This window comes from Monodelphis domestica, chromosome 5, assembly GCF_027887165.1.
Source record: "Monodelphis domestica isolate mMonDom1 chromosome 5, mMonDom1.pri, whole genome shotgun sequence".
NCBI classification, from domain to species: domain Eukaryota; kingdom Metazoa; phylum Chordata; class Mammalia; order Didelphimorphia; family Didelphidae; genus Monodelphis; species Monodelphis domestica.
This window is the reverse complement of record NC_077231.1, coordinates 109,626,690-109,639,829: the sequence shown is the minus strand read 5'-3', so window position 1 is coordinate 109,639,829 and position 13,140 is coordinate 109,626,690. Positions and strand designations below refer to the sequence as shown.

General features: G+C 37.6%; 1 protein-coding gene across 2 annotated transcripts; it reads right to left on the bottom strand.

Moving 5' to 3' along the window:
* Positions 1–1,590: 1,590 nt before the first annotated feature.
* Positions 1,591–5,738, bottom strand: LOC103097117 (uncharacterized). Of its 2 annotated transcripts, XM_056799088.1 has the most exons (3): positions 5,651–5,710; positions 4,842–4,893; positions 1,591–2,536 (listed from the first exon to the last, which is right to left on the bottom strand). In XM_056799088.1, the coding sequence occupies exon 3, from the start codon at positions 2,486–2,488 to the stop codon at positions 1,742–1,744; it is 747 nt and encodes a 248-aa protein (XP_056655066.1). In that variant the 5' UTR covers positions 2,489–2,536; positions 4,842–4,893; positions 5,651–5,710; the 3' UTR covers positions 1,591–1,741. The 2 variants fall into 2 exon arrangements, with proteins under 2 accessions (XP_056655066.1, XP_007503894.1); XM_007503832.2 differs by lacking the exon at positions 4,842–4,893 and having other exon boundaries at positions 5,651–5,738.
* Between the last annotated feature and the right edge of the window lie 7,402 nt (positions 5,739–13,140).

Sequence of the window (13,140 nt, the reverse complement as noted above, 5' to 3'; positions counted from 1 at the left end):
TACAGCAGCCAAATCCAGTAAGGAACCAGCCCTGAGATTGGAATCCAGCACCACAGCAAATGGATCTAATAGCTGAGACATGGTATCCTCCTAGCAAAACAATGATACATTTGTTGGCTATGCCATACCCAGAAATGGTAGGAGACAATGTTAGTGGTCGCCATTTTAAATCTTGTCTACTTTCTCCAGGGTTCATTGTACTGAAATCAACTAACCCAAACTATTCTGGGATGGTAACCACTGGGCAGATGCTGTTGAACTCATAACTTGTAAATTGGTACTGGGAGGAACAGATAAGTAGCACAGTGGATAAAGCACCAGGCCTGAAATTGGGAGGACCCAAGTCCAAATTTGACCTCAGACACTTCCTGGCATTTCAGATCTGTGGTGATCTGAATATGACCCTGAGCAAGTCACTTAACCCCAATTGCCTACCCTTGCCACTCTTTTATCTTAGAAATGATTCTAGAATAAATGTAAGAGTTTAAAAACAATTATGTTGCAACAATAACCACAGATTACATGATATTGTAGAAATGTTAACTGGTGATGATATTGAGGGGAATACACCAGAGTGGATCCTCCCCCTTAGAAATCTGAAATGGGCAGTAGCCTTACTCTAGAGACCTTAACTACTAGTCAGAGTGCAAGTTTGTTGGGAAACTGAACCCAGAGCCTTTATGGGCTACATAAGTTTTACTTAAGTTCTAAAGTTTATAAAGCATTTTCCTCTCAGCCATCCTATGAGGGTGATATGAAAAGTAATATATTCCAATTCCACTGATGAAATTGAGCTTCAAAGAGACAAAATGATTTGTCCATTGTCACACAAAGATTACAGTCAGAATCCAAATCTAGATGCCTCTGAGTCCAGCCCTCTTGCCACTGTCCCTTTTGACTTCCATAATAGCAAAATGTCCTTCAGTTTTAAAATTCATCTCAAAACAGAGGAGTCAACAATAAATGAGATATTTGACACTTTCTCCAAGTTTGAAGTTCCTACTTCAAATTAAAATTAAAACAAAGATGTATTGCAGTGGTGAAATAGAAGCAAAATAAGGAAAGCAAAGTGAAAGTCCCACATAGGCAAAAGCCCAAGTTCCTACAATTTTTTTCTTTTTTCCACCACAGGTATCTAATAGAAATGGTCAAGTTTCTTTGTCTTTCTGTCAGAAGAAGAGCTAAGAGCATACTCCTGAGTTGCTTCTCCCTGTGTCCTCTTTAAATTGGTAGGATTTTGTTCTAAACCTGGGATTTCATTGGAATGGGAGTCTCCTGACAAAGAAATTTCCTCTACTAATTCAGATCACCACAGATCTGAAATTTTTGGACTTAATTAGTTTCCTGAGACACTGAGAACTCAAATAAGTTGTCCAGAATCATAGGATCAGTATATCAGAGGCAGGACTTGAATCGAAGGCCTCTCTGTCCTCTACATCACACTAACCTCTTTAAGTGAGCAAACAATGAGGGATTGCATTTTTAAAAATAGCTTGGACTAATATCCCATTAGCAATTTTAGTATTTGTATGATAAATATGGGGGAAATAAAGGGTACTCCCAACAGCCTAATAAATTTCTACCTGGCCATTGAAGACAATAAGGATCTTTTATTTTTTTTTTTAAGGAGGTAACCACTACTGATAGGAGGAGGGTTTGTAACCAACACAGTGTTTTTGGAAACCAGAACTCATTGGTATAAATGGAGTGAGGTTGAGAGGGTACTACCCATCCCCAAACCTCAGTCTATCCAAGTTCTATGTGAATGGCTGTTCATAACCACTATTTGCTTGTAGTAATAGACACTGTAAATAAAGAATACTATACAGAAGATGATGATCATAGTGGACATAGTGATCAGGGTGTAAATGGACATACGCTTTTCCACGGTTCCCTTCACCAAGCATATTTTGGGGTCAGGACATGTGTCTGTATAACAGAAAATGGCATCACCATTCACCAGGGGCAGGTGACGAAATATAAGGATGCACAGAAATGTTGTCTGGAAAGTGAGTTGTAGGAAGAAATAGAAGAGGTATAAACCCAGGAGCATCTTTTGCTGTCCAATATTCTGTGTGTTTTTCTTTGGGCTTTGGTTGTTCTCCTGTATTCCCACCATAGAGCCCTCCTCTACTTCACTGATGGACTCCATCACCTTCATTTTGATGTGCCCAGAGATAATGTGAACAATGAAGAACTCCATGAGGAAAAAGGCTGCCAGGAAAATGAAGAAGAAGAAATACCAGAGGCCCACAATGGCCATATTGAAATGTTTCTCAAAGCACTCTGTCTGGCAAAGAAAAGTGACATTGCCTTGACACCAGAAGTCATGGTCGATTGAATCCCAGGACATTTGAACCACATATATCACTACCCCATACACCCCAAGAAATCCAAACCACAACAGTCGTCCACTATAATAGCCATTTCCATCACCAGTCACAGAGATAAATGTAGGAATCAGTCCAGCCAATGTTGCTGCAGCCATCTCCTCTGGATGATCAGGGATGGAGGTGTGGACTCATCAAGCAGAATTCTAACAGCAGCTCAGCAATGGAAGAAAAGAGGGGAGGAGAAGGAGGAATCAGAAGATACCAGCAGAGCCCACTTCAGTTTTATTTATTTTTACTTGCCTCCCACCCCATCCTCAAAAAAACAACAACAACATTTTGGTTTCTTAACAGGAAATATGATCTTCACTTCCTTCTATACCTCCCAACTGGTGTTCCAAAAGAGATTAAAATATATTAGCTTTCAAAGATCTGTGTCCAACTCTGGACTTCTCACCTTATACTCTACCTTATATTTCAGTATAGTTGTCTTATCTCCTTTACTATATCATAAATTCCTTGAGAATAAGTACTCAATTTTATCAACCTTTATTTTTTACCCTCCATCAGCATATAGCCCAGTGCCTTACATAAAGAAAGAGTTCAGCAAATATTTATTCAGTCTAATTATGAATTAACTCTGGTTGTGAATTGTTTTATTCCCTCCACCAGAAATCTTGGGACTTGGAAATTTTTCTTTCTTTCCAGACGTATGGGAAAATAACTATCAAATTCAGAAATTTTGAAGAAAAGTATAGAAATCAAAAAATTAATTTTCTTCTTGTCTAAGCATTCAACTCCCATGGTGCTTCTTTTAAAAAAAAATGAACACCCTTACCTTCTGTCTTAGAAGCAACAGGATTCCCAGGCAAAAGAACAATAAAGGCTAGGCATTTGGAGTTAAGTGACTTGCCCAGCATCACCCAGCTAGGAAGTATCTGAGGCTACATTTGAAGCCAAGTTCTTCCAACTCTAGTCCTGGCTCTCTATCCACTGAGCCACCTAGCTGCCCCATCCATGATGTTTCTTCCTGACAACACTTCTTTATCTGCACCTCCTGCTTTATTTCACATGATGAAAAAGCTCCTCTTTTTAAAGTCTATTCTCTTATCATTTCAATGCACACGCTTAGCATTTGAACTATTATGTAACATATGTAAAATGAGATAGTTTAATCAATGACCTCTAAGGTCCCTTCTAGCTCTAAGTATATGATCCTTTGATCAAATGAACTAATATTTGTAAAATGCTTTGCAAACCTTAAAGTTCTCTGTAAATATTAGCTATTAGCTTTCACCCTATAGCCAATCTGTCCAACTATTCCATTTATTAGCCCAAAATATTTGAGTTCGTTTGTATAGTTATATATTTAGTAGTTTCTTGTTCACTGAAAAATGGTTCCGCCATTCCTAACAGTAATGTTAATTGGATTCATAGTGGGGAAGCTACATGGCTGAGTGGATTAAGAGCCAGACAGAGAGATGGGAAGTCTTGGGTTCAAATGTGATCTCAAAATACTTTCTAGCTTCCTAGACCCTGAGCAAGTCACTTAACCCCATTGCCCAGCCCTTATCACTCTTCTGTCTTGGAACCAATACATAGTATTAATTCTAAGACAGAGTAAGGTGTTTTGATTTTTTTTATTTTTAAATGGATACATAATAATATCATTCATTTAAGAAATATTTATCCAATTGGTTCATATATAGGCTACATTCCTCAACTCCCCCCTTCTAAATCTGCCTTGTATTAACGTCAATGTGAACTATAATTTTACTTTTGGTAGGAAGAAAAGAACAAGAAAAATGATGAAGATCAAGAAGATCAAGGACCATAAAAATGAGTAAAAGGGGGCAGCTAGGTAGCTCAATGGGTTGAGAGCCAAGCCTAGAGATGGAAGGTCCTGGACTCAGATACTTTCTAGCTGTGTGACCTGGACAAGTCATGTAACTACCATGGCCTAGTCCTTACTGCTCCTCTGCCTTGGAGCCAATACACAGTATTGATTCCATGATGGAAGGTAAGGGTGTTTTTTTTTTAATGAGTAAAAACATTTTTATTTTGTTTAAATTAATTTTAATGTTCACAGTTAATATATTTTATATTATAACTTTTGCTTTCAAACAGATACCAGATAAAATGAGATTGGTACAGTCAATATTGGACATAAATATATTCAAACTAAAATGCTATTGGATACCAAAGATGTGTGTATATATATGTGTGTGTGTGTGTGTGTGTAAATATATATACACATACACACATGCAAAACACTGTGTTATTCTCTATGAGGAACACAAAAACATGGTCCATGCCCTCGTAGAGCTTATAGTACAATAGGAAAGATAAAATCTGTATTCAGAATAGTATAATGGGAGTTTTAGTGGGTGTAATAAGATAAGTAGATCCAAGTTAAAGACTTCCATAAAGCTACTAGAAATGTGAGAATGGAGTTAATAGTGAGAAGTCAAGGCTGAAGTCATCCTCTTAGAGATGATAGTTGAAGCTTACAGGGTTGGAAGAAATCTCCAAAGGAGCCCAACACCGGATCGATGACATAGTCCTATAAAGCAGGATTTTAAACATACGATGATACCCTCACCTCTCAAAAAATGCTTCCCCCTTCCCAATCCCCATCTTTCATGATAGCCCACATCCCCAACATTTGAGGCATTGAGAGACCAGAAAGGTGTTGTCTCCAGAAGTCCTCTGTCAAATGTACACCTCTACCAGGAGACCTCAGGGTTCTCCTTAAGTCCCCTCTCGTTTTTGTCAGTGATCATTTTTGCTGTGATACAGAACAACTGTGTTTTATTTGGGGCAAAGTGTAGAGAACTGAGAAAACCTGAGGAACTGATCAGAGACAGACACTAGGCTTGGCTAGTTTCTGAAGTGGCTTGAGGATTGGGCCCCAGATGAGGGAGTACCTTTGGAGTGCCTAGAGGCTAATCCAAATCAGGGGGAGGGAGGCTGGCACATATGAGGCAATAAAGACAACCTTCATCTACTTCACGATTTTGTCCAAGGCCAGACCATAAAAATATGGGGCCAATGAGAGAATCATGAGAGAAAGGGAAATGGCAAGTGTCCTGGCTAGAAGGGGAAAAGAGAGGGAAAGGGGGAAAGATCCTTCACTCTCATCTGGTAACTGAGAAGAAAGGACTCGTTTCCAGATTTCCTGTTCACACAGAGGGCAATTGTAGAATGGACCCCAGTCCATTGAACAACCACAATCCCCTCCTGAACCTTATATTGTGATCATGGAACTGTCAAGTTCCTGGATAAATTAGGGGTTGGAGGGAGGAAGATGTCCATCTCACCTGTATCTTCTGTTCTTCTGACCTCCTAGCTCAGATTCTGTCCCCACCAACTGCCCACTTTCTTGGAACTTTCCCTTCTAAACACCCCAGATTCAGCTAGAGATCCCATTGGCTGAGACAATTCTCCATTTCCCATATGCTTAACCAATCAGCATCCTCTGAGGTGTTGGCAGGAAAGTGAAGTTAGATTATGATAAAGGACATTCCTTTGTTGGGGAGTCTGGCATAGTATAAGAGAAAGGTTTTATGAAATCTAGGAAGGGCCTCCTCATAATTTTTCTACTGGGATTCACAACTGGGTCGGCTCTCCCAAACCTTTTGATCCTTCCTCAAATCTCCCATCCCCTCCCCTTCCTCTCCCATCATAGCTAAGAACCTTGTCTCCTATTTTACTGGAAAAACTGAGGCCATTTATAAGAACTCCCTCCTGTCCTCCTCATCTCTATTCCCTCTGCTGCCTTCTTCCACTATCTCATGCCTGGACTATTACAAGAGCCTGCTGGGGGATCTGCCTACCTCAAGTCTCTCTTCACTTCATTCCATCTTCTATTCAGTCACTAAAATGATCTTCCTAAAGCCTAGGTCTGGCCATTCCCGTACTCATACTTAAGGGGCTTCCTATTACTTCCGGGTTAAATACAAAATCATGTGTTTGGCAGTCAAAGTCCTTCATAGTCTATCTTCCCCACCATACACACCTTTCAATTCTTTTTAGACATTATACCTTCTTTCTATATATTCTTTGTTCCAGTAACACTGACTATGTTCCTGTTCCACAGACAAAACACACTATCTTTCAGTTCTGAGCAGTGTTTTTCTGGCTGTTCTCTTTTTATCCCTATCCCAGTGCCCCTCTCATTCACTCTCTCCCCACTTCCCTGGCTTCCTTCAAGTCCCAACTAAAATCCCATTTTCTACAGAAAATCTTTCCCAATTGCTATTAATTCTGTTGCCTGGGCAGCTATGTGGCTCAGTGGCCTGGAGATGGAAGGACCAGAGTTCAAATTTGACCTGAGACACTTCCTAGCTGTGTGACCCTAGGAAAGTCACTTAACCCTGATTGCTTAGCCCTTGCTGCTCTTCTGCCTTGGAATTAATACTTCATATTAATTCTAAGACAGATGGTAAGGGTTTAAAAAAATTCTGTTTGCCTTCTGTTAATTATTTCCTATTTATCTCATATGTAGCTTGTTTATACATATCTGTTTACTTGTTGTCTCCCTCATTAGATTTTTAGCTCCTTGAGGCCAAGGATTGCCTCTTGCCTATTTTTGTATTTCTAATGTTTAGCACACTTCCTGGCACATAGTAGGTGCTTAATAAATGCTTCCTGGCTGGCTGACTGAGGATCCTTATTGTTCCCTCTTTCTAACTCTGACCACTATTTTCAAGGTTGTTGCACTTTGGTTAATAACTAATTGGTTATGTGACATCATAAGGATCTTAGTTCCTACAAGAAACACCTGTCCAGCCTACATGAGAAGTACATGAGGAACAAATGTTCTGGCATATAACTCTCAGGAGATCACAAGCATGATCTCTTCAGTGAGTTGTACCAAACTAAAATGACTTTAAATATTTTTAAAATTAGAGAAAAATGGAAAGAAGTCCTCATACAAATTAGGACAAAAAGGTAATTCTAGATTAATTAGTTTAGAATACTACACTAAACAAGGGAAAGGGGTATAATAAAATATTAGATGAACAATATTATTCCATAAAATTGAAATTTAAAAACTTGTGCATGAAAAAAATCAATACAAATAAAATTAAAAGAGAAGCTGTTAACTGAAAAAATTCACAGTGAATATCTCTGATAGAAATCTGATAATCAATGAAACTAAGAGATAGGGAATTAAAATAAGATAAAAAGAGTTAAAACAAATATACAAGAGCAAGAGCTATTAACCAAGGAATAAGTGCTCAAACATGAAGATTTGTATGAAAGAATGTTCTAAATTACTAATAATTTTAAAAATGGAAATTTTAAAAGAATTCAGGGATAGCCTAATACCATCAAATTGGAAAAGATAATGTTATTGATCAATCAATAAGAATTTTTTTAATAGACTGGGGGTAAATGACCACAGCAAGCTAGTGTTCAATAAACCCAAAGATCCAAGCCTTTGGGACAAGAACTCACTAGTTGACAAACACTTCTGGGAAAACTGGAAAACAGTATGGGAAAAATTAGGTTTAGATCAACATCTTACACCCTATACCAAGATAAATTCAAAATGGATAAATGACTTAAATATAAAGAAGGAAATCATAAATAATTAGGTGAACATAGAATAATATGCCTGTCAGATCTGTGGGAAACAAAGGAATTTAAGACCAGGCAAGAGATAGAGAATGTTATGAAATGTAAAATGAATGACTTTGATTAAATCAAATTTAAAAGGTTTTGTACAAAAAGAGAAAAAAAACCAATACAACCAAAATTAGAAAGGAAGCAGCAAACCTGGGGAAAGATTTTATAACAAAATTCTCTGACAAAGGTTTAATTTCCCAAATATATAAGGAACTTGGTCAAATTTACAAAAAATTAAGTCATTCCCCAATCAACAAATGGTCAAGGGACATGAATAGGCAGTTGTCACATGAAATCAAAATTATCAAAAAGTACATGAAAAAGTGTTCTAAATCTCTCCTGATTAGAAAAATGCACATTAAAATAACATTGAGGTACCACCACACCAATATGGCAGCAAAGGAAAGTGATAAATGTTGGAGGGGATGTGGCAAAAGTGGGACACTAATACACTGCTAGTGGAGTTGTGAATTTGGTCCAACCATTCTGGAGGGCAATTTGAAATTATACGAAAAGGGCTTTACAAGAATACCTACCCTTTGATCAAGCCATACCACTGCTGGGTTTGTACCCCAAAGAGATAATAAGGAAAAAGACTTATACAAAAATATTTATAGCCATGTTCTTTGTGGAGGCAAAAATTGGAAAATGGGGATTGGGGGGAGTGTCCATTGATTGGGGAATGGCTAAACAAATTGTGGTATATGCTGGTGATGGAATATTATTGTACTCAAAGAGGTAATGAACTGGAGGAATTCCATGTGAACTGGAAAGACCTCCAAGAATTGATGCAGAGCAAAAAGTGCAGAAACAGGAGAACATTATATACAGAGACTGATACATTATGGCACAATCAAATGTAATAGACTTTTCTACATAGCAATACAATGACCCAGGACAATTCAGAGGAGCTTATGAGAAAGAATGCTGTCCACATTCAGAGAAAGAATTCTGGGAGCAGAAACACAGAAGAAAAACATATGATGTATCACATGGTTCGATAGGGATATGATTGGGGTTTTGATGTTAAAAGATCACTCTACTGCAAATATGAATAACATGGAAATAGGTTTTGAACAATGATATATGTATTACCTAGTGAAATTGCTCATCAGCTCTGGGAGGGTGGAGGGAAGAGGGGAGGGAAAGAATATGAATCATGAAACCATGAAAAAATATTCTAAATAAAATTTTTAATGTTCATTCCCCTCTAAATGATCACTACAATGCAAATATTAATAATATGGAAACAGGTCTTAATCAATGACACATGTAAAACCCAGTGGAATTGCTCATTGAATACAGGAGGGAGATGGAGGAGGTGAGGGAAAGAACATGAATCATGTAACCATGAAAAAATATTCCAAATTAATTAAATAAATAAACATAATTTTAAAATTAATTAATTAAAATAAAATAAAAATGTCTTTTCCCACATGGAATCACATAGAATTTCAATTATTCAGTATCATTTTTCATAAAGCCTAATTATCTCAAGTACTTCACAAAGACCTATAATTTTTAATTCTCTAAGAGACAATCTCTTGCTTTTAGCTCCAATTTATCCTAATTCTATTAATTGAGAGGCACCTTAAAACTGCATTCTGATTTAGATTTAAGACATATTTCAACCCAATCAAAACTGGGTTTTACAACTACTAGTGTCACTATGGAAAATCTCATAAAAGTTTGTACTTAGCTCAATCTAAAAGATACCAAACATATTTCAATATAATTTTTCTCTATTTTAATTTCTAATCCCTCGCTTTCACTTCCTCAAGGGAAGTATATTAGGTGATCAGAGAGGACAGAAATCTCCACTATGAGAGCCTGCAAAGTTCTTCTCAGAGCCTCACAACAAACCTTGTTATAGCATTTCATTTTATGGGGAACTTTTCGCTATTTATTCAAATTGGTCCAAAGTAGTCACATGGATTCAAGTTAAGCATAATCTACAAATTTAATATTGGACTTCATTTAACCTGGATTTATAATCTCTAATACTCAAGATCAATCCCCAGTTAAAGATTGAGTTAGTTATTCAAAGTAATTCTTTCTCACTGCTATTTGTAGTTCACATTAGAGGTCTAAGATGGAAGACTTCACTCTAACTTTGAACATTTTCTCTTCCAGTGACCTAATTTCTTACAACAGCTTCATCCCTCATTATTTTATGGTTTGGGGGGTTGATACCTGGTGAAGGAAGTTCTAAGGGCAGAAGACATGAAAGTCTGTCATTTTTTGCCACTGTTATTGTAGCTGACTTTTCATTTGTTCTTTTTATTTCTTCTTTTTTTTGGAGGCTTCCTTTTGGAGGTCGTGAATTTTCTTTTCATCTTCTCTTTGTCCTGTTTTTAATTTATGAATATTCTCTTGAAAAGAAGAGAGTTCAAATTCAGCTTCTTTCCTATTATCTTAAAAAGTCATTGTTTGGGGATGCCCTTCAATTGGGGAATGGCTGAACAAATTGTGGTATATGCTGGTGATGGAATACTATTGTGCCCAAAGGAATAATAAACTGGAGGAATTCCATGTGAACTGGAATGACCTCCTGGAATTGATGCAGAGTGAAAGGAGCAGAACCAGGAGACTGATACACTGTGGCACAATCAAATGTAACGGTCTTCTCTACTAGCAGCAATGCAATGATCCGGGACAATTCTGAGGGACTTATGAGAAAGAACACTATCCATATCCAAAGGAAGAACTGTGGGAAAAGAAACCCAGAAGAAAAACAACTGTTTGATCACATTGGTTGATGGGGCTATGACTTGGAAAGTAGACTCTAAATGATCGCCCTAGTGCAAATATTAATAAAATGGAAATGGGTCTTGATCAATGACACATGTTAAACCCAGTGGAATCATGCATCAGATATGGGAAGGGGGTGGGGGAGGGGAGGGAAAGAACATGAATCTTGTAACCATGGAAAAATATTCTAAATCATCTAATTAAATAAATTTTTTTTAATTTTCTTAAAAAGTCATTAGTTACAGGCCTCCTGTTCAGGGCTCAATCTAGGGGCCATCAGAGTCAAGAATAGACTACAAAGAAAGTATATTTTTTTATCAAAAGAGCCCCATTTTGGCCAAGAGTATTTGAGGTGAGACTTAGTTGTTTTTTCATTTGTGTCCAACTCTTCTTGATCTTATTTGGGGTTTTCTTGACAAAGATTCTGAAGTGGTTTGCCATTTCCTTCTCCAGCTCATTTTACAGATGAAGAAACTGAGATGAACAGGGTTAAATGATTGGCCAAGGGTCACAGAGTAAGTGTCTGAGACTGGATTTGAACTCAGGAAATGACTCTAACTGACTAGGCCTCACACTCAATCCACTATGCCACCTAGCTGCCCCTAGAGAAACAGGAGAAATTGCCCATCGCCACCTCTTATCTCCCTGGATTTCCAGGGCCCACAACTCTAAGGACTGCTTAGAGCAGACTTGCCTTTAATGAGATTATTCCTTGTTCTGGTTTTAACTGGGATATTATCTCATTCCCAGTCAAAGAGTCCATTTACTGTTATGTTCTTTGGTTCTGTTCTAACATGAAAAACTTTCCCAATTTCTCTTTACTGTTACTTGAATAAATGTGTTTACTCACTATTCATGGCATTGATCCTGGGCACCCAAATTATGGTTTGAGTGTGAGCTGTGCCTATCTATTGACATATGTTTTGGAGTCTCTGAAAATGGAGAGCCTATACAAATCCACCACCAGTACAACCCTCAGATGAGAGAGAAGCTAAAAGGAGCTTATCATCTAGGGATCATTTCAGCAAATAATGGCACTAAAAGAAAAGTTTTAAATATGATACACAAGTTTGTTATCAAGACTTTCAACAAGATGATAAGTATGGCTGAGAAATCCGGGTGCTCATGAAATGTACAATTTAGTACATGATGGAAATCCATTCCGTGCTTAGTAGTCAAGGGACTACTACTAGACATTTTTCCTATTCACTAAACAATCCCAGAGGCTAGTTGGCACTAGCCCCTGCAAAGACTATCCACCCCATTTTGGTAATAGGTGAGATGAATTTCCCAGCGAGCAAGTTGAGACCAATAAACATTCCTCTTATTGGACTCTTAGACAAAAAGACAAATTACAAAGTCAGACTGGCCTGGATATTGGCTCAGAAATAGACGTTTCAAATGAAGATGATATTGTCAACTATATCTCATGAAATAATAATACTCCTGGGTGGCCTGAGCCTTCTTTTACTTAGGACTTTAGGGAGGTAGAACTTAAGTTCTGATGAGGCATATGATCAGTCTGTGCCCTCAGCTAGCACTAGTGTCAGGGCAGAAAGGTCAGTAAAAAGGTCTGAAGAAAAAGGGCTATCTTGGAGGTGACCAGCTTAATTTATGATGTCCCAGGTGAAACTAGAGAGGTAGTTACACATGTAGTCAGACGAAAAATGCCAATGCTTACCCAGGCAATGTGTAGTTTACATGATGCTATATTTATTGACTGATAACACACATTAATTGCTAAATGTTCCAGGTTTACTATTTTTTTCTCTCTTGTACATTTGTTTTGAATCAGCATCATGCATGTGCTGTATAATTTGATACTTTGCTTAATTTGTTGTTGGAAAATTGATATGATTATTTTATATCGCCTACCGGTATTATTATCCCATGAAAATTATAGCCATTCTGTCAAGTTTTGGTCTAGCTGCCTTGAAACAGAAGACTAGGTCACTGAAGATCCCAGGAATTTGGTTTCTTTCCAGCTCAGGAAAAGAAAAGCATGTTGGAAGATTGGAACTAGAAGGTGGAGCTCCCCTTCCCACTCAACACCTGGAATCTAAATCTTCTACAAACTCTGCCTTCTGTGACTTTTCTTTGAGTCAGATAATTCAGGATACTAAAGAGCTATCCAGAATATGGACTTTACCAAATTCCAAGAGATTTACCAAGATCAATAAATATTAAAATTGGGTGGAGGGGTGGGAATATAAGAGTGGAGACAAAACCACTTCAACCTGAACTGAATTTAGCAAGGTCTGTATACCTCCTCAATCTTTCAAAAGTAAATGTGTGAGAGACTGGGTCAACATCCTCAAGCAATATGTATAAAAGAATCTACACTCTCCACACAACTAAAACTAGACTTGAGCAATTGGAAAAACATTAACTGCACATGGGTAGGATGAGCTAATATAATAAAAAT

Bases quoted from the DNA above. Each gene is read 5' to 3' on its own strand.
- LOC103097117 (XM_007503832.2), bottom strand. From the start codon at position 2,488: ATGGCTGCAGCAACATTGGCTGGACTGATTCCTACATTTATCTCTGTG.